Source organism: Artemia franciscana, chromosome 1, assembly GCF_032884065.1.
Source record: "Artemia franciscana chromosome 1, ASM3288406v1, whole genome shotgun sequence".
In the NCBI taxonomy this organism is placed as follows: domain Eukaryota; kingdom Metazoa; phylum Arthropoda; class Branchiopoda; order Anostraca; family Artemiidae; genus Artemia; species Artemia franciscana.
Window position 1 is genome coordinate 30,632,658 of NC_088863.1, and position 22,736 is coordinate 30,655,393.

Below are 22,736 nucleotides of genomic sequence, written 5' to 3' on the forward strand. Positions count from 1 at the left end.
GTTCAAGACTTTAAGCAGTATGTCCAAGGACTAAGAGGAACCTAAGGTTAAAAAAGTATCTGTGTAAAAAAAAGGATCTAAAAAAGAGCCAAAAAGCCTTTTTCCTCGATGACTCGAAACATGAATCTTCAAGTCCTTTGTCTAGGGAGGGGTCCAAACGCAGAAGAAAAAACAATTTAGAAAACATGTTGATCCCTTTCAAAACGGAGCCTGACAAATAGTGAGAAAAGGGCAAAAACTTTTTCATGGCAATTTCACTGGCTATAGGACACAGACTTGGGAGGGGGTTTAAACAATTAGAATCTGAAAGATCGAGTATCCTTTATGAGATCCAAAAGTGATAGGAGGGGAATCAGCCCCCATGCATTTTTTTCTACCCAGCCCCCGTAGCCCCCCCCCCGACATCTGACCAAAGCGTTGAGTCTGTCATTTTGTTTAAAAATAGTCGGAAGGTTCAACAAAACATTTATTTAGGGATGATTATGACGCCTGAAGTCCCTTGGGCAAGGGCTGTAAAATATGCAAATTGTCAATTGTTAACAGATAGGTTTTGCAGAGGAAGGATAGGAGGCACATTAGATCTTAGGTGTCTTGGGGCCCAAAGTTTCAGGCATTGTTTCCCGAGTGAAGAGATTTTGAGCTTGGGACAGCGAGTTTTTAGAGGTCCTGAAATGGGCCACAAACATTTTCTCACTCATACGTTGGAAACTTACAAACAGAAGTCCTTGTCCTTGAGGTAAGAGGAGCCTTGGGAAAAAAAGTGGTTCAGAGGGGTCTCACTACTCCCAAAAAGGTCAGTTCAAAAACGGGGAAAAAAATTTCCTCGATCGGCTCGAAAGTATTATCCTTAAGTTTTTGGGCTAAGGGAACCCCATACAGAAGAAAAATATATAAATATATTTGTGCATCCAAAATGGAGCCCAACAAAGGGCCGGCCAGAAATGGTCAAAAAACTTTTCCCAAACTATTTCATATAGAAAAGATGGTTGTAGAAACTTGAAAGAGGACTCAACCAATCGGAAATTATAAGTTCTAGCGCCCTTTTTAAGATCCTAAAGTGATTGGATGGTAATCAGCCCCCCTCCTATCTCCTTTTCTGCTTACCAGCTCCAAACAGACCCACTCAATTAGATAGAATTTTGAGAAAGCCGTTTTGTTCTTAAGCCTCGAAAGATCTGATAAGTATGTCCCCAATAAACATTGCCCCATACAGCACAAGGTGTGTGGGGTAATCTTACCCCACATTGTGCTGCCACAATGCTGCTACACAATTGTCCATGGTTCATAGATTTAGTAGAAAAGGCGGTGTCAGTTGATCTTGGTAGTTCGATCAGCTAAGAACTATTAGGGATCATTCGCTGAACGAACTTTGCCAGATTTTCTCAAGGGTACGTTTACCCAGATCATTGAAGTAGCATGCCTGCAATATCTCCAGAATGGCTAGGGCTATGGAGTTGAAAGTTCAAAGTGCTATTGGGAAAAGGAAGGGGAAGTGAGGACAAGGATGCTTACACATTTCTCACTTTTCTGAATGTTTCAAAAGACTAGTTATGGGCAGCTGCTGCTTCTTCTAGATTGTAGCCTGCGTAGTTTCAAGATCTGCAAATATATTTTTTTTTGTTCATCGGGGAGTGCTAATGATCCATCTAGCATTGCCTGAGCAAGCTGGATTTCTACCATATTGTTCTTCTGAGTTCCTTTCTTCAGTCGATTCCTTGCTTCTTGAAGTACCTGACCAGTTGCTTTTTCCTTAGTCCCAAGTGCTTCCTTTTTCTCTTTTAGTGTCTCCTCAAGAGCCTTTATCATTTCCTTGTTCGATGACATTTCAGCGATTGGCTGCTCCTTTTGCTGTTCTTCGTTTTCAAACTTGTGCCGTTCTTCTTCGCCATTTTTTCTAAACTCTTTCTGCCGTTCCAGATAGTTTTGATAGGTCTTTCGCGATGACTTGGGAATGCTTAATCAAATCTTCAGTAACACAAACCTTTTGAGCGCTGCCACCAACTCGACGCAACCCTTCAGCAACAAAAAGCTTGAAATTCAACGTGAGCTCATTCATGGATGCTCTCTGCTTACTGAGGATCCTCCCAGACATCGAAAAATGGTGCTCAACACTGGCCGAACCATGAGGAATAATCAACATATTCTTCACCACAACAGCCAAATTTGGATACTTCCCATTTTCAATGAGTCTATTCCGTCGTTCATCTATCCTTGCCGGCACAGATGGGAACTCACTCATCTGGACTAGTTTAAATTCGTCTAGCAGCAAATCAGTTTTTACTGGGATGGGCAGTTTTTGGGTGACATACAACAAATCCTGAATAGAATTTGACTACGAAAACTGGCTTGGGTGCAAGAAAGACAAGCTTTTCAGGAACAACAAGAATTCTCTGTTCAAAGCTTGCTTTACAATGTACTTTACAGCCGACGCGTAGTGCTTCTGTACACTCAGCAAAACACACGTTTTGAAAGCTCGTCAGCAGCTCTGAGACAGGTCTGAACTTCGTCACTTAGAGAGGCAGCCACTTCCAACAGAGGAAGCATATTTTTGTCATCTTCGAACGGTCTTGGACTCAAGTCTTCTAACAATTTCTGAGCTGCTTTGGCTTTCAAGATACACCTAGCAAGCGTCCGAACAAGAAGCTCCAGTTCCCAAAATTTTATGTAACAACAGTTCTTCCTGCTCGAACTTCAAAGTAAACCCGAGTAAAAAGACTAGAACTGTCAACAATGAACTGAAACTCTGCTTTCAAAGTGGATTCAAAGCTTCAGGAGTTTTGTAATCTCTTTATATGTGTTCGACCTCATCAAAGTAACATTTTTCTTCGGAACGAAGACGGTAAAATGCTCGAAACTAGCTGGCCACTGCTTAATCATCCTAGCAACAGCAGGACCAATCGATAGCCATCAGGTTGGTACATGTTTGAAAATGTTCGACCTGAGAACGCCAGTTTTCTGCTGGATTTTTGAATAGTCTTCCAGCCGCGCGCGGACCACCCACGAAAAAAGTAATATACTTTCACAATGAGATCAGAGCAAGTCTCCCCAACCTCTCCTAGGCCTTTGCGAAAGGTGTTGGGTGCAATGTGGATTCTGCAGGTGCCAATGTATAAAAGTCCGTCACCATTTGTTACCTTACGTTTCTCACTGTCCATCAGTCTGAACAGTGTTTTATTCACATTCGGGCCGTTACTACTCAAACTAAGCAGCTTAGAGAGGGACAAACTTCTACCATCAATTGCGGTCAGATTTTCCCATTTTAGGTCCTCTGCAGTTATATAACCTAAGGAACAAGTCTTCAGATGTCTCTCTGCTACCTGATTCATCTTTTCAGACCAGAAACAGATTCTAGCCTGTAACTCCTTTTCACTTTCTCTGTTGGTAGTTTCATCAAATTCTATCACATAATAACTGTTACAAACTTCCTCATATGTAATCTTCTCAAAATATGGTCCAAGCGCTTCATTCAACAGGCATGTAAACTTGGTTCGCCCGATGTAGAAATTATTAAGAACTGGATCCTTGAACATTTTCTTGAAGACTTCTGGTATTCCGTCTGTCTAATTACCGGAGTAGTCTGATTAAATCATCTGTAATATTAAAAAACCCTCCTAAAGAGCTAAAACGCCCAATTGAGCACCAAGCGTTTATAGACAGTCTCTGTCCTAGCCCCGGCAGCAATGTATCTGAGCTACGCCGTGGCAAGAATGAATGGAAACTTGTAGTCTCGTCTAAAGAAACCACTTGTCGAAAAGGCGAAGTGTTCTGACCCCATTCTAAATGTTACACTTCAAGAGCCTGCTTTTGTTGCTATTGTTAAACAAGTACCGGACGAACTAGTCGACTCGTCACTGAAGAAATTAATCCCAAAATGCATCAAAACAGCTAAGTGTGGTGCATCAAGCACATTCAAAGTGTATTTCAAATCAAGAAAATTTAGTGAAAGCCCCATTGTATGGATGTCTACTTTTCCGTCTACGCTGCGGTCACTTTCTGTCATGTATAATAAAGCACGGCGTCTGGTTATGGACACCAACCGTTCCTCACCAACACCGCTCTTAAGTGTACGGTCTATTTACATTATTTGTTGTGCTTCTTTTGCCTTTCATCAGCTCTACGGCAATCTTCCAAGATCTCTTCGGAAAACTCATATGTTTATTTTTGATTCACCTCCATATAGCCTTCGTTCTCCAAATAATATCTACATTTGACCTACCTCTACTATTCAATCAGATTTCAATCCCCTCATTGCTTGTCCACAGGTCTGGAATTCACTACCTTCTTCAGTACAGAGATGCCACTCATTTGGACTTTTAAAAAAATTCTTAAGGATCATTTAATAATTAACCGAATAGAATAACTTTTTTTCTTCCTTTGAAGAGTTGATTTCCCCTGAGTTCTGTTCATGGTGTATGGTTGTCTTCTCTGTGCTTTGACTCCTAGGCCTCAGGTATGTTCTCTAAGTTCAGGTATGTTCTATTGTTCTCTTTTTTTGTAGTTGTTGTTTATACTGTATCCCCCTTATATATATTGTAGTTGTTGCTTGTATTTTTTCGGGTATCCCCCTTGTATACCTGGTCATGGAGCCTTTCGAGGGGAAATAAATGTATTGTAATTCCATTTTGAATTGTATTGTATTGTGTTGAATAATCATAAACTTCTTCTTCTTCTTCTTCTTTAGATCTCATGTAATTTTAATTATCACTGTTTACTCATTTACCGAGTAAGTGTAATTCCCAGTTTGATCACCTTCCAGGGCGCAGCTGGAGGTTGAAGTCAAGCGAAGTTGATTGGAGTTTAGCTTGGTCTGGACGTTTTTCTTATGTTCTCCCATCCCAGAATGCTGCAGTAGAGAGTAACAACCTTTCTGATAAGCAAGTGATGAATTGCAAATGACACAGTAGAACAAGTGTACATCTCCTGGGACTGCTTTGCACCACTCTTTTATCTGGTGCCCTGTTTCGTGTTTCTCCTCAAGCCAAAAATTCTTGAATTTGCACTTTCCTATTTAAATTCAGTTATAAGCAGGTATCGTTTAGCCTGACAAAAGAATAGAAGTTAAGAGCAGTTATTCCAAGAGGCTATTACCCCTAAACTCCCTAAAACCCAAGGCTGGCCCACGTATCTGGCAAAACACTGACAAAATAATAACCTCTCCTGAAAGCTAGGATAAAAAAATTATCCAAGATGACTCTAGAAGCAAAGGGTGTCAATCCTTTTCGCTACCTTAGAGTCTCTTTCATTCAGACAGTAACGCTGTAGCCATGAAACAGGATTATGGTCACAAAAACACATGTTGAAAATGACTTACATGAAGCGAAAACTGAAATACCATGTCTTGCATAGTGGTTTCCATGACTTAGAGATTAGATATTCAACTAATAAGGAACAATGTCGATCAGGAAAAAAAATCTGAAGAGACCAGAGCACTGATTTAAGGACAGATAGGGACATAAAGGGACCAAAGCCAGATTTAGGGACTTCCAAGGACCTTAGGGACTTTGAGGCAGCCCTGTTAGTGGTGCCTGGTTTTCAAAACAGTGTACCTTCAATATCTTCGGAACGGATTCGGAAATCGAGCTGAAGGTATCAGGGAGTGTTGGGGTGGCGTGGTGGTTATGAGGCTATCAGGGGTTGAATTATGATTTAGGGGGAAAGGGTGTATTGAAATCAAAATACAATAAATACATCTAGGGTATCAAAATACCAGATCTGAAATATCTCGTAAACGACTCAATAGATGGAGTTGAAACTTTCAGGTAGTTTTGGAGAAGGGGGATTGACATACCTGATACACTAAAAGACAAAGTTGCTGGACCGTTCTACTCTGCTCAACAAAATGGCTGTCTCAGAATTTTGACTGAATGTGTTTGCTGCCCTTTGAGTCTTGAAAAGGCACTAGAACTTATGACCAACAGTCTATTGAGCCCTCTCCAAAGTTTATACGCCCGCCGTTTCTATGAAATCCTTATATGCCCCCCCAGGGCATAAATTATAACACTTGTCCTGAGGCCTATGGGGGGGTGTCATCCTCAAAGACACTCCAGACAATTTCTGGATCCCTCAACTACGCTGAATAAAAGGGCTATCTCAAAATTCTGATTGGATGTGTTTGGGAAAATTATGGGCGTTGGGGAGGGCTGGTTGCCCTCTGGTCACTTCCGACTATAAAAAAGGGCACTAGTCTTTTTAACTTCCAATCAAATCAGCCTCTTTCGAAGTTTCTAAGACAACTCCTTCTATATGAAGAACCCTGGTCTAATAAAAAAAAAATAATTATACATTGTACCCACACCACTCTGCCCTCCAATCTCTTTTTGTTCTTAAAAGGGGCCCGACAACTATTGATTTTGAATCGAATTAGCTCCTTGAAAAGTTTCAGTGATATTTCAAACTATTATAGAATGGTATGGCCCATGATCTTGCTTATATGCCCTTTTGAAAACCTGCATGCATTTAGCTTTTTTGTTTAATTGAAACTCTCCATAAAAGTTTGGCCTTAATACCCTTAGCGTCATGAGTTACAGTAACTGTAGTGGTGGTATGAGTAGTATACACATATCACCATCTGGCTAGTTCAAAATTCACCACATTTTGCCCTTAAATGTCAAATTAATAATACAAGCTGTCCTTGAGATATTGCTTTGTCAACTTTTTGAAAATCCATATGTTCATAGTTTGCTTTGATTCAGTTCAACATCCACTGAAATATTCTTTAAAAGCTTAAGCTTAGTACTCTTAGCTTACGTAGTAGCAATAGTAGCAGAATTCGCATAACAGCTTTGGTTTCTTCAACCTCCCCTTCAACACAAGCTGAAAGTTTCATTTTAATACCTTCAACTGTTCCGGATGCATTTCTGATACATCCTCTTGACAACATGTGTGGGTAAATTGTGTTTCGATTTAGTTCCATATAGTTTCAATACATTCTGAATTTTTCACCATAACCTTCAGTTTTAATAGCAGCAGTAGTAGAAGTAGCAGTATAATAAATAGTAGAAGCCTTAGCTTTAGTGGCAGTAGTAGTAGTAAAAGTAGTAACACTTACAGCAGTAGAAGTAGTATGAGTAAAAGCAGTAGTATTAGGATGCAAATATTTCCTTCGGGCAGGTTCAACATCCCCTCACAATAATCCCTGTTAGTTTCACCTTCACGCACCTTTAACTACAACTAATACTACTAGTAAGAACTCACCGCAGAACCAAGCTTACACAGCCATGCACGCTCCTCTTACATCCCAGTCCATTCAAAGCCTATCTCTTTAAATTCTCCCAGGAAGTCAGGGAAGTCTAGGTAATCGGGGAAACGACTGTTATTAAGTCAATCTGTGCAGTTACCTGAGACACCTGCCAATTTTTATTGTCCTAGCACGTCCAGAACCACCAAACTCGCTAAAGCACTGGAAATCTCCTTTCCGACATCCCCAAAGAGAGCGGATCCAATCCCCTTATGTCAATCGCGGATCTAGGACTTCTTTATTCTTCCCACCAAGTTTCATCCCGATCTCTCCACTCCCAGTGTTTTCCAAGATTTCCGGTTTCCCCCTCTAACTTCCCCCAATGTCACCGGATCCGGTCGGGATTTAAAATAGGAGCTCTGAGACACAAGGTCCTTCTAAATGTTAAATTTCATTAAGATACTATAATCCGTTCGTGAATTAAAATACCCTATTTTTTCTAATTTTTCCGAATTAACCGTCCTTCCACTCCCCGCCAGATGGTGGAATAGGGGAAGTGACTATTTCTAATTTAATCTGGTCTGATCACTGACACGCCAGCCAACTTTCAGCGATCGCTATTACACATCTAGTTTTAGATCTTCTTATGTAAAAATTGGGGCGGTCCGGGATTCGACCCTGAGACCTCTCTCGCAACCTAAGCGGAAGAATTTAAGAAGAATAATCATTTCTTTTATCGCCAAATAAAATTCTCCTCAACTATCTCGTTCGCTTGCCCCCCCCCCCAGGTGGTCAAATCGGGGAAGAGACTATTTCTAATTCAATCTGGTCTGGCCCCACATATGCCTCCCAACTTTCATCTTCCTAGCTTATCTTGAAGTGCCCGAACTAGCAAAATCGAGACCGAGAGACAAACAGACCGACGGACGGAAATTGCGATCGCTATATGCCACTTGATAAATACCAAGTGCCATAAAAACGTAACACAAACGAACATGAAAAAATGTATCAGTTTTTTATCTACCCCCCCCCCCAAAAAAAAGTACTTTAGTAAAACCCCTCCCGAAAAATCCTGGATACGGCCCTGCGCAATGCTCATTATTTTACTATTATTGTAAATTATGATTATCAAATTGGACAGAGCAAATAAAAACTAAATTTGGATACGTCATTTCATGAGAAAAACGGAAAAAAAAACCGTCAAGGGTTTCGCAGTTGATGATCTGCGGGAATTTGTTTTCTACGCAAAATAGTTTTTTTTTTTTAATTTCTGTAGCAAAAATCTAGACCTGATGGAGCAAAACCAAGGTCATTTTAGGACACAGACCACCATCAATATTCATCTAATTCAGCTGGAAAACACTGTACTATTTTAAAAAAAATGTGTTACCCCCTCCCCCTAAAAACAACGATTTATCCAATGATAAATCAGGGGAGCTAACCCTTGGTCCTCTCCATGGCCCTAACCCCCTCCAAAAAAGATTACCAACGATATTTAATTCCGAAATTCAAGGGGGCTGACCTTGGCCCATCCTTTAAGGCCGGACACCCCCGTCCAAAATAGCTTATTGGAGATATTTTATTAAAAAAATCATGGGAAAGGACCCCTAGCCCTCCTTTCATGCCACTGCCCCCCCCCCAAAAAAAAACAACAACTTTTTATCAATAATTTATTCCGAAAATCATGGATATTTAGTTTACTTTTATCAGCTCTTTCCAAGATTGTCCATGACACCTATAGTTTTCACAAAAAAAAAAAGATGTTTGGCTACTGCCCGTTTCCGTAACGGTAAAAGCACAATGTCTACTGCGTATTTGGCCCTTTACTAAAGATAATTATATTACGAATATTTTCTTTTGTACTTGTTGCAACATTGAATGAAAATTGCAGTGAAATAAAATCTTTGGCTGATGAGCTTTCACTAATTAATATCATTTTATATCAAATATTCATTTTAATTTTATTAGTTCTTGCTAATCCGTTTCCAGACACTTACAGCGATATTTCAGAATTTACTTTGGAAAACACTATTTTGAAATAGTGATTTTTGAAAAACTTGACACTTTGGCAATCGAAAACAAAAGAAAATTAATTTAAAAAAAAAACTTTCCAAAAAAAGAGGGCCATATTAAACTCAAGCTTAGAAGAAACAGAGACCTACAATAGTTCAAACTCGAAATGACCAGAAATTACTATCAAAGAATAAATGAAACAAAAAACGAACAGGAATTACACAAGCAATCATAGCAAAAATACATACAAATAAATAAATAAATCTTGAAACGAGTAAAGCTGAAACTGAATATGCAACTGAATTATACAACAACACAATTCAAGCAAAAATATGACGACTAAAGTCGCAACAAGTCCCAAAAGAAAACAAATCCAATCAAATAGAAGATTCTTTGATGCATTAACAGGAAGGAGGAATTGAATTCACGCCAGAATTTTTTAACTTCATTTAAATTGCTTGTTTAATACCTCGTGACTTGAAAATAAAAAAAATAATATATATACACATATATATATATATATATATACATATATATATATATATATATATATATATATATATATATATATATATATATATATAAATATATATATATATATATATATATATATATATATATATATATATATATATATATATATATATATATATATATATATATATATATATATATATATATATCAAACAACAAAGAGGGATAAAACTAAATAAAAAAAAATCCAACGAGATTGCAGCTAATAGAGAAAATAGAGATGAAAGACTAAAACAACGCGGATATTTCGCCTGTATGCAAACTAGGCGTCCTCAGCACAGGATAAAAAGAAAAAAAGACTAAACTAAAAACAAATAAAACCACCACCAATAAAAATGAATACAATTGTCGCTACTGATCGACGTTGGGAAAACAAGGTATTAGAGTTACTTCAATGAGAACATCAAAGCATCTGAGGAAAAATTGAAATTAAGTTAACTATTCTGTTGCAAAATAATCCTCTTGTTAGCTAATGTTGAAGCAACTCTTTTTGGTCCAGCAGGTAATCTTGTCCCCTCGTGATTATGTAAAATTTTAATTCCCTTATTGACTATTGGTTCATTTTTCAAAAGACAATCATAAATTGGATCAATATTTAAATTTACCCTGTCCCTATTTATTGAAAGATTAGCAAACATAAGTTTTTTTAATTTCTGTAGTCTCCCTCACCCGCTGAGAAAAACCCTTATCACTAGAAATAGCTGTGGCCTCATCAAATTGTATAAAATGTTCGGGATGAAAGATAAGGAATTTTATACACCGCACTAACTAAATCCCCCAGGTTAAATCCTTCCCAGAATTAAGGAAACTACCTAATGGTCTCACTGATTGGAAAGATGTATCAATGATATGTTTACGAAAAATTCGTTTACGTATCTCACCCGAAATAGGTACATAAGGGAAAGAAATGAAACTTTTCGGCAGATTTAATTTTGTACACCTGTGAAACTCCAATAACTCTATTGTTATGTTTAATGCGTCCATTTTTTATTATTTTATCAATGTATTTAATAGGGTAACTATTACAAAATAGAATATCCGTCAAGTACAACATTATCAAGTACAATATATAGACTCTGCAATATTATCATTTGCTAATTACGAAAGGCACTAGACATTGCAACTTCCTTTCAAATATCTTTCCTATATTTTGAAGTCCCCATAAACTTCTTTTCACGATACATTACTACCATTAAGATTGATCGAAATCAGAATTACGATTGCTGGTTCAAATTCAAATGACATACAATCCAGTTTTTTAAAGCACTTTTATTTTTTTTGTCAATATGGGCCATGATTCAATGTGTACTAGGTTGCAGCTATAGCTGCAGCCATGATTACTTTTACATTAGATGTTGACGAAGCCCTTGTGAAAATATCCGAAACAGAGATAAAATTTTGGAAATACCAGCTGCTGATGCTCGAAGATTTCTCAGTCCTTCATCTTCATCCCCATAGTAAAAATCTTCTGACCTTTGAGAACGTTTGACAACTCTTCCAGATCTTGATGTGTTACCTAAAGCGTAAAGAAATATAAACTTCAAATAACGTAGTTTCGGCAATTCCAACTATAGAGGAAGAAGACAAGAGGCAACAAAATAATTTTTTTTTACAGGGCGTATCTTTGAGTACATACCTACACCTTGCATCCGTTTTGAGTGGAAATGCCATCTAGTTTTTTTTTCCTCTTGTGTCAGGCATATCTGACAAATGTGACAAAGATTATCCCCTCCTCAACGTCCCGCTCTTTATGCTAAAGTTTTATTGTTTTAAAAAGTAGAATTGTGACAGAGAGTCAAACTTTGCGTAAAGAGCGGGACGTTGAGGAGAGGACATGCCCTTTCATATACGGAATAATTTCTTTTCGTTTTAATGTCACTCCTTACTTTCAGTTGAAAAAACTTGTTTTTTTTTCTCATTTCACGAAAGAGTGATTCTTGCCCTGCCCTACTAAGTTGAGGAATGATAAGAGCTTGCTACAGTAGTATGTTATTATCACTCCTCAACTTGATTGGACGGAAAGAAATAATTCTTCAATAAATTAAGAAGAAAATGGTGGAAAGTTCATATACACCTTCTCGCACATTCATTTGCAAGACAAGGGGGCAAAGGGAGCATATATAAATTGCCAATACATTACGAGGCTTTGTCGTAGACTTCTTAAAAATAAAGCACAGTTGGTACGCCTGAAACTTCCAATAGAAATTTTATAGTGATTTACACTATCCCCCCTAACCAACCGGCGAATAAAATATATGCAAAAAGTTCTTTCTCGGGACTTTTGGTATTTCAGAGAAGTTGCTTCGATGATGCACTGAAAGTCAATTCCAAAAAAAAAAGATTCACGATTGGTAAATAATGATAAGAGAAAGGAAAAATCGAAAACACGAAAAGGGCGACAAATGAACGGTTATAATGCCTTATATCGCAGATCAGGTCGTTTTCTGTGGTCGAAAGCCGATGCTGCATAATAAATTCAAGTAGACGTTACCTTGATTCCAATAATTCAGTCCTCAGATGCATGAACTGTACGAAGAACGACGAAAAGAATTGCGAAAAGTTACTCTACGTAGTTAGATGTACCGTGTCTACTTCAGGAAGCGAAATCTATTCTTCCACCGTCCCAAGAATAACTAACGAGGAACAGGTTTAAGTAAAATTAGCCTATAGAGAAAACGGAAGCTAACATAAATTTTCAAGAAGAACACTTGGGACGCAAGCAAAAGGCTACAGATCCGAAAAAAGAAACAATCGAAAAAAATAAAAAGTAGCGACGAAGGGTACAAAAGAATATCTTTCCAAATTTGATCTTCAGCGTGCTCTTGAGACCTCAAAAGATGTGGCAGGGCTGATATTTCAGATACAGAGGGTGGCCTATTGCAAGTTAACGTTCAATAGCCTTAAAACAAACGAGGGGGTTTTCAACAAGCGGTATGAGACCAAAGGGAAAGGAAGGTCAAACGAAGTGGCTCCATTGTTTTCAGTACCATTTCGATGGACACAGTCTGACTTTTTTTCAGATTTATGCGGAGACTAGGACTGTAATCAATTTTTTCTCAAGGTTGGGCCCTTGGGCAATGGAAACTGTTCAGCATTGTAAGTTTATCATCCATATCTTCTTAAGAAGGGCTTAACTTGGCTTAACTTAAAAGAAGGGCTTTATGAATTACATAATTGTTTGCATAGCTAAGGCCATTTTAAATTCATTTCAAATCATGATTAGACAAAGATTCTGGTCTACATAATGGCAAGGGTTTGATCAATGAGCTCCCATTATCCACAACTAATATTTTTCCTAGATTCGCAAGTTTTGACACATCACACCTCCTTCGGATTGCTGCTGATAGAAAAAACCCTTGGGGTGATATAAAAGAATTCAAAGACTCTGGTAAACCCGTAAGCCGTATGCAACACATTACCATGCGTTGAATAGATTGGAAGTCCATCTGGGCTTGTCTCACTTAGTGGGGCTACAATTAGTGGATAAGGAAAGAAATAAGGAGTTCTCTGGAGGAGATTTCCGCATTGATCACAGACTCCTTATGTCATCAATTCGTCGCCGTTGTCAAATCAAAGTGGGAGCCCTGAAGGACCAAAAGACAAACCAAGAGAATAAAGAGTAGCTAAACGAAAGACTATCAAAGATCCTGCAAGAAACACCTGACCTATTTGGTCCAACTGACATTGATCAGCATGTGACGGCTATATGTCAGACAGCCGAGCTCGTTCTTAGTCGTAAATCTGCCAGAGGCAAGCCACGGATTACCCAGGAGATCGTTGACATGAGCAACAAGAAACGAACTCTCAGAAACAAACAAGAACACAGACATTGAAACTTAAAATTAAAATTAAAGCAATCCAAACGCAAAATCGAGAGAAAAATCCGCTGGGCACTTAAAGACATGATAACCCAAAAAGTGTCAGCAATGCGAAGACAACTTCATGAGGGGTGACTCACACCTTATCTTCAAACATGCTAAAGAGATAGCAAATGATAAAGATATGAAATGTCTGGATCTCTTGGATAAAAATGGGCAGAAAATTACCACTTGCACTGGAATCCATGATCGTTGGAAAAAGTATTTCCAGGAAAAGCTAAATTTCACAGTAAACCCAGATCTTGGACTACTACAGGAATTTCCAGCACAAAATAAATGAGGAACCACCCTTACCACCTTAAGGTCAGAGGTAGAAACCGCTGTGTAATCCTTCAAATCCAACAAAGCACCCAGGATAGACAACATACAAGCAGAATTGCTCAAAGTAGAATTTTGGCATCGTCATTGATCTGCAGTATCAAATAGCAACAGCTGTTTGGCATATAAAATACTACCCTGAGTTCTGGTCAACATCTGTCATACTCCCCTTGCACTAGAAAGGATTCGAATGCAATTGCAACAACTAAAGACCCACATCACTTACTTGCCAGCCTGCTTAAATCCTCATGAAAATACTCCTAGACCACACAAGACATGTTACACCTGAGAATAAAGTTGGATTACGTCAGAATAGATGCACTATAGATTAAATGTTTGTCATCAAACAAATCCTGAAACAAAATTTGGAATTTGGCAAAGAACAATAATAACTATTCATCAACTTTAAGCAAGACTTTGATATAATCTGGTGAAATGGTTTCTAGTACATCTCGGCTCACAACTGAATTCCCTTTGATATTATCAATATCCTAAAGAGTATGTATGAGAGGGCAAGAAGCATGGCACAGACTAGCGAAGGACTTAATGAGGAATCACTTGCTCATTATTCACTTGTCCATGATAACACAGAAATAGTCTTGGGAGGATAGCTTTTGACCTACTTGCATATGCTGATGACATTATACAGTAGCATGTTATTATCACTTCTCAACTTGATTGGACGGAAAGAAATAATTCTTTAATAAATTAAGAAGAAAATGATGGAAAGTTCAGATATACCTTCTTGCACCTTCATTTGCAAGACAAGGGTCCAAAGGGCACATGTATAAATTGCCAATACATTACGAGGCTTTGTCGCAGAGTTCTTAAAAAGAAAGCACAGTTGGTACGCCTGAAACCTCCAATGGAAATTTTATAGTGATTTACACTATCCCTAACCAACCGGCGAATAAAATATATGCAAAAAGTTCTTTCTCAGGACTTTTGGTATTTCCGAGAAGTTGCTTTTACGATGAACTGACAATGAGGAACAGGTTTAAGTAAAATTAGCCTATAGAGAAAACGGAAGCTAACATAAATTTTCAAGAAGAACACTTGGGACGTATGCAAAAGCTACACATCCGAAGAAAGAAACAATCGAATAAAATAAAAAGTAGCGACGAAGGGTATGAAAGAGTATCTTTCCAAATTTGATCTTCAGTGTGCTCTTGAGACCTTGAAAGGTGTGGCAGGGCTGATATTTTATATGCAGATTGTGGCCTATTAAAAGTTAATGTTCAATATCCTTAAAACAAACGAAGGGGTTTTCAACAAGCGGTGTGAGACCAAAGGGAAGAGAAGGTTAAATGAAGTGGCCTCCATTGTTTTCAGTACCATTTCAATCGACACAACTTTTTTTTCAGATTTATGTGGAGGCTAGGACTGTAATCAATTTTTTCTCAAGGTGCCAAACTATAATAGCTGTTCATCAACTTTAAGCAAGACTTTGACCTTATCGGGCGAAATGGTCTCTAGTATATCTTAGCTCACAAATGAATTCCCTTTGATATTATCAATATAGATAATATCAAAGGGGTTTTCAACAAGCGGTGTGAGACCAAAGGGAAGAGAAGGTTAAATGAAGTGGCCTCCATTGTTTTCAGTACCATTTCAATCGACACAACTTTTTTTTCAGATTTATGTGGAGGCTAGGACTGTAATCAATTTTTTCCCTTGGGCCAAACTATAATAGCTGTTCATCAACTTTAAGCAAGACTTTGACCTTATCGGGCGAAATGGTCTCTAGTATATCTTAGCTCACAAATGAATTCCCTTTGATATTATCAATATCCCAAGGAGGTTGTATGAGAAGGTAAGAAGCATGGCGCAGACTAGTGAAGGACGAGGAATCACTTTCTCATTATTCACTTGTCCATGATAACACAGGAATAATCTTGGGAAGATAGCTTCTGACCTACTTGCATACGCTGATGACATTAATCATCTGAAAACAAAAACAGAGGACCTCCAAGCCAGTGCAAACTATATTGAAGATGCAGCTAGTTCCTTTAGAACGAAGAGAAACGCCAGCAAGACCAAGGTAATGAGAGTATTGCGGCATGCAGAGACTGGTCCCTCCATCACAAAAGTCACTACTCAGGGCAAGGAAATCAAATGGGTTGCTGGGTACCTAGGAAGTTTGCTGGCATCCACAAACGACTCCTCAATGTCATCCACAAACACATCAAACAATGCCTGGTTCTTGCCTCTGAATGCTTCAAGTCACTGCACTCTATTTGGAAAAATAAATACCTCCTCTTATAACTGAAGATGCAATTCCTTTGTACCTTAGTGATTCCAACTGCAAAGTATGGAGCAGAGACTTGGACTCTAAAAGCCAATGACAAGCACTGATTGGTCAGTGCTTGTAATTGGAATCAATGACATGAAAAGCTTTGATGGTCAGGACATGTTCAGCATATTTCCCCAGCCCAACTGTCTAAAATAGCCTTTGAAGGAAGAATAAATGCCTCTTGCCCAAGGGGATGACCTTGGAAATGACATTGAAAAAACATTGGAGATGACATTGGAAAAATAAATACCTCCCCTTGTAACTGAAGATGCAACTCTGAAGATTGCAAAGTATGGAGCAGAGACATGGACTCTAAAAGCCAATGACAAGCACTGTTTGGCAGCATTTGAAGACTAAATCGCTCCAAAAGCTCAGTGGCTTCACTTCCATTGACCAAGTATGAAATGAACTTTACTCTTTAAATTACCATCAAACCATCATGCAGACCATCAAACTCCACAAGCTTCGATGGTTAGGGCACATTCAGCATATTTCCCCAGCCCAACTACCTAAAATAGCATTTGAAGGAAGAATAAATGCCTCTTCCCAAGGGAATGACCTCCCAAGCGCTGGAGGGAAAATTTTTCTGACCACCCCAGTACTGCTAAGGACTGCAACAAAGAAAGGGGCATACCGAAAATAGTGTTATGGTGTCATTAGAGGAGAAGTCCCAAATGAGCCAACTGGGCTGAATGGGAGTTAAGTAAGTAAGTAAAGTCATTATTTGAGGGTTTTGAGTTAGTTACACCATGGCACTAAATTTTTGTTGGAAACAAGTGAGGTTTCTAGCTCCAACTGGGCCAAGTACTATGAAGAGTGCTATAACCTCTATTAGCATAGATTATTTCTATGCTATCCCTTCATTTCTTGTCTTTTTCCTATTGTTTTTTTTCAGTTTGTGTTTCTAAAGGGTATCTAAAAAAGAATGCTGGATTTGAAAAGCCCATTATCTTTATTTGTTTACATTATTGTTTTTGCATAATAATTACCACTGTTCATGATTTGATTACCACTGATGATTGAGGTTAGGTTTTGATACTGTGCTTTTGTTTTCTAGGTTAAAGTTCGTAATGTGAATGTGCAAATGTGTAGTAAATTTGAATTACAGTATATTCGAATTCATGTTCTTGTTTAGATACCCTTTAGTTAATAGGCTAATTAACCATCTGAGGCTTTTTTTTGGTTCAGATTCATCTATTTTTTCTTCATATATACATCACATTGTAAATATACAAATATTTGGCAGAGAGACAAGCTCATTTTGCCAATTATGGTCTCTAGGGGTTAAGAATAGTAAAAAAGAAGTATTTACAAATATTTCATCGCATTTTTTAATGAATGTCTAAAGTCATAGATAAGAGGAGACCTCTTTGACAGTGATTATAGGTCTTGGGGTTCATTTGAAACAAAGCAAAATTTTCTTTTACGTACAATAATACTTTAATTTAGTAATAACTTGCTGAGAAAGTAAAAAAAAATATGACTTTTGGAAATGTATTTGACAGCATGTATCTTTGCCTAAATTCAAAATATGACCTGTGCACAACAAGAAGTTGTGGGCTCAGAGTTACTGAGATTGAATTTAATAGGTGACCAAGAAGCTTATACCCAATCGTGAGTTTCGGAAAAAATTACACATCATTTAAATTCATTGACATCACTAATTGGTACAGGTAAATCAAACTTGAAATCTTATTTTTCAGGGAACTGTTGGGCTTTGATACCCTTGCACTGCTCGGTTCCCGAATGGCCCAAGGTCGTTGTAAAGCCCTTGTAAGCTCCAACTATTTTCAAATCCAACATAAATATATGTCCATTATTTATAATTATTAAAGAAATAGCTATTAATTCAATCATAAATGGCAATGTTTAATTTTGAGAGGCATTTAAAAAAAGCGTAGTTTATGGTTGTATCAATTTGCAACAGAAAAGTCCAAAATTTTCTTTTGCCAATCAGCTTGAAAGTTCTAGGAAAGGGCGCATCCAGGATTTTATTCGGGAAGGGAGGGACTTACAATAAAAAACTGATCAAAAGTTTGTTTATATCCATTTTTGTTACATTTTTACAAGCTGGGCAGAAATTTCAGGAGGGTCAAACCCCCTAACCCCCACCCTGGATACAGCCTTGCTTACAGGGCATGCAGAAAGAGGTAAAGAAAGTCCAATGATTACACAACATGCCAGGAAAAAAAATTCAGCAGAATTTATTTGTGACCTCTGAAATTTTGTTTTAAAGACTAAAAAGCAGAACTATTTTTATAAACAACCTAAACGTGCATTATTTACCGAGAAAGAAATGACAAAGAAGAAAGAGGAAAAAAAATGTAATAGACATAACATTAATTACTCGCCATGCCACAGCAGACACCTCGCCCAACAATATACAAAAAGAGATTTTTTTTTCAACCAGCAATGGGACAACAAGAGGGGAATCAAGACCCAAAAATAATAATTCTTTTTTCTTATTTTTCACCAATTGTGGGTTTATTATGCCAAATGAACACATTAAACTTCTGTACTTAGCCTAGGGCTATATTTAGGGTATAATTGTTATGGTAACAGCCACTATGTATGAAAAGAGTTACAATTGGGGAAGTAAATAGTAAGCATAATACTCTTTTTCTATAAGAGTGTTTCCTTCAGAATAGCCCACAGATACCAATGTTACCTGACCTTTGAACTATTGAGACTTGTAATTTTGCTCAATTCAAATTTATCAGGTTTTAAATGATCTGTAAATCAAATTCTTTAAATTAGTTAAAAAAAAGCTTGACATGACTTAAAAGTCTGCAAAAATAAACAGAATTCAACTTGCATAAGCTAGAACCAAAGGAAAAGAGATTGAAAACTCAATATTAAGGCAAAATATCCTTTAATAAAATTCTAACAGGTACAGACCTGTCATGTGTGCAGTCTTCTAAGCCCTACAAATAGGAAAAGTGATATAAAAGTTTTCATTGCTACTCCAGAGCATATTTTTAGCCTTGAATTCATTCCTGAAAGAGTCTTTCATCTAGCTCATATAGGTTACTTTCCAAGATAGCAAGAAGCCTCTAAACTGAAATTTTATAAAAAAGAAATTAAAAATTGAACTAATTACTATTTTAATGATTTAAAAATTCAAACTGTGCATTAGAATCCAGCTAAAATCTGGATTCTAATGCACATTGCTAATAGACAATGAAATCATTCCTGGGGTTAGATCCCTTCTTCAAATTATTATTCCCACAGGACTTTGTTTGGTATAACCCTATGATTAGGTCTATTGGAAGGAAACATGTTAAGAAAACAATTCTTACTTCAAAAGATGCAAAAAAAAATATAGTTGACACATTTTAAAGATACTTCTACTATACTTTGCCCTCAACTGCCTGTAATGTGCAAATATATAGCCCAAATTACATTTTTCTCATCTGTTTTTCTATTTTTGGAATTTTGTCAGCACTGATTCAACTTATGGGGAGCCTAGACAGGTTGAAACAAGAGTGACACATGGAAAAATGGTTGGGAAATATATTTAAATTGGGATTGAACAATGAGGATTCAAAAAATTCATTGTTAGTAAGAGAGGATAGCTTGGATTTTGGTAAGAGAATGTAATTTTTGAAAGGTTAGGCTATCAGCTGGCCCCTCTTGCCCTATGCATGGATGTGTGAATGAGAATTTAATTCATTTTCTTGTCCAAGTGTGAAGAGCTGTCTGAGCTGAGAAATGAAAGTTATGGACAAGTGATTGGGAGTGAATGTCTGGTTAACTGAGTGGATGGCTGAGAGGAATGCATGTGTTAGTAAACAGGTGTGTAATTTTTTTGTTTAGGGATTAAACATGGGAACCATGTTTGAAGGGATAGCTAGTTATGGGTTTTAGGAATTGAATTTTATTATGGTTGGTGTTTGTTGGATAAAATGTTGGACCTTGGTGTGTTTGTTTTTTTCCTTCTTTTTTATTTATATTATTTAAAGTTGTATTTTGTTCCTGAGCTTTGTTTTTAGGCTGTATTTTGTTTTGTCATAGTGTGCAGGCTTTTTGCAATTAATCTTAACTCATATAATTTGACCTAGGCTATATATTTGCAAATTATGGGGGGGGGGCATTGGGATAAGGTTTATATTAACAGACTATTCAGGTAGCTAAGAAATAAACCTACCTCTAAAGTCAAAATTGTGTCCTGAATTCAAATTTAACATGCATTTGCATCAGAAACAAACTTCAACTCCACCCAATATATACCAATTCAGGGTAAATATTTCTACACCATGGGGAGGGGTAAAGTTAATTTCTGATACAAATGAGTGTTAAATTTGTATTCAGAATGTAATTCCTACTATAGATGTAAGTTTAATGAATTTTACCAAACTTTACTTAATGTCAGAAATTAATTTTACCCCCACCCCTATATATACAAATTCAGGGTATATATTTGCACATTAGGGGGGGGGGGGTAAAGTTTATTTCTGACAAAAATGAAATCTAAATTTAGATTAAGGATACAATTATGACTATAGAGATAAGTTTGAACTTTACACCCCCACCTTATTGTGCAAATAAATACCCTGAACTGGTATATATAGGTAAAGGTAAAAAAGGTAAAGGATACAGCATTAGACTTTACAGTCCGTACCGGCGGTGCTGATCTCCGTTTCTTGGCCCTTCAGCCAGGAAGTGCAATGGGGGGTTGGGGGCCAGCCATCCTGTGCTTTCGCACACCCTTCCTGTTTACCTTCCCCAGATTTCTCCAGGTACCCATTTAGAGCTGGGTCGACTCTGGCTAAGCTTACAGAGTCACGCCACTGACCCCCGTCCCAAACTGAAGAATTGGGTACACTGGGATTCGAACCCGCGTCCTCTCAGACAAGGGATTCCGAATTCAGCGCACCAACCCACTCGGCCAGGACGGCCTAAAAATTGTTGCATCAAAGACTCGTATAATAGTTCCCTTGCGCTGTGAGGGTTTGAAATTGAGTACTCCGGATTAGAAAGCCTGGTCGTCTCCCCTACACCAGCGCAAGGGTAAATTATCAAATAATGATGTTACAAGAATAAATTTCCTTGCAAGACGTGGGATTGAACCAGGAGACCTTTTATTGGAAACCTTGGCGTCATCCACTACGCCGTCACAAGGTGGCGAGTAAAGTGACAATAGGGGAGTGGCAAGTGACAAGTGACAAGGTGGCGTCACAATAGGGGAGGGAGTAAAGTGAATTTCTGACACAAATGCATATTAAACTTGGATTAAAGATGCAATTCTGACTATAGAGGTAGGCCTAAGTTTATTTCTTAGCTAACTGAATAGTCTGTTAGCATAAACCTTAATTAGGGGTTGGGGATAAAGTATAGTGGAAGTACTTTCAAAATGAGTTAACTGCTAGCTGACTTTTCTGCTTATCAAGATGTACAAATGATTTTCTTTGCATATATTCTTCTCAATAGCCCCAATTCTTGGCTTATAACCTTTTTGGCAAAATTCTAGTTAATTGACTTCTTGCTATCTTGGAAAGGGTTTAGGCTAGGAAAATGAAACTTTCAGGGATGGGTCTACAGGCTAAAGTATGTCCCAGGAAGGTATTTTAAAGTACCCACCTCTACTCCCTCTCCCTCTAGAGGGCCCTGAAATTTGCCTACATGACAGGTCTATACCTATTGAAATTTTTGACAAAACAATATTTTACCTTAATTTTCACTTACTAGTTGCCTTTTCTCTGCCTTTAGTTCTAAAAATGCAATTCCTATTATTTGAGTAGAATTTTGAGCCATATCAGTGTTTTTTTTTCAAAATTTAGGAAATGTATTTGCATATCTTTAAAACCTTATAAAATGGAAATGAGCAAAGTTATAAAGCTGAATACAATTTTGTTGTACTTCAATTAAGCAGAAGATCTATTTTGCAAGGTTTTACTTTTATAACACACATATTTTTAAAGGTCATCAAAGGTCATGGCCTTCTAGAGGGAGAAGGAGTGGAGGTTGTTGTTTCAAAAAACCTTCCCAGGACATATTTTAGTCTGTAGATTCATCCCTGAAAGTTTCATTTTCCTAACCTAAATACTTTCTAAGATAGCAAGAAGTCGATTAGCTAGAATTTTACCACCTTTTCTTATGAAGTAGAGAAAATCAATTTTTTTTTATTTTCACTGTTTTTTCACCTAGGACAGCATTAGAATAGTAATATCAATTACCAGGACTCTCCATTCCGGATATCCTTGTTTTGACCAAATTGAAATTTCCGCCTTCCGCCACACTTCCATATATTCATGCTGTATTTGGAAAACGAGAGCAGAAAATTATGAGATCATGTTTTAAGGCATTCTTAGGAATCCTTGCATTTTAGTTTAATCCAATTCCTCTGCAAGGTGTTTTCTAAAAAATCTAAACATTTTTAATAATGAATCATTCTTCATCTGTCAAATCTAGTTAAAACCAGTCTTAAATAATCAGAACTTGCTAATGGGGCAAGTCTCTAATTTACTACACTCTTTAAAACGGCATCGATAATCAGGAATAAGTTAGAGTTTTGGTTTATTTA

The 22,736-nt window shown here is 37.5% G+C and overlaps 1 protein-coding gene across 2 annotated transcripts in view; it reads right to left on the reverse strand.

The window, feature by feature from the left end:
- LOC136028432 (transcription factor SOX-6-like) overlaps positions 1-22,498 on the reverse strand; it is a 60,430-nt gene extending 37,932 nt beyond the window's left edge. For both annotated transcript variants that reach the window (XM_065706283.1, XM_065706278.1), the window contains exons 1-2: positions 22,390-22,498; positions 11,133-11,240 (exon numbers count right to left, since the gene is read on the reverse strand). In XM_065706283.1, the coding sequence (XP_065562355.1) occupies positions 11,133-11,240; positions 22,390-22,402 (121 nt within the window). In that variant the 5' untranslated portion in view covers positions 22,403-22,498. The remainder of the gene's footprint in view (positions 1-11,132; positions 11,241-22,389) is intronic.
- Positions 22,499-22,736: the final 238 nt, after the last annotated feature.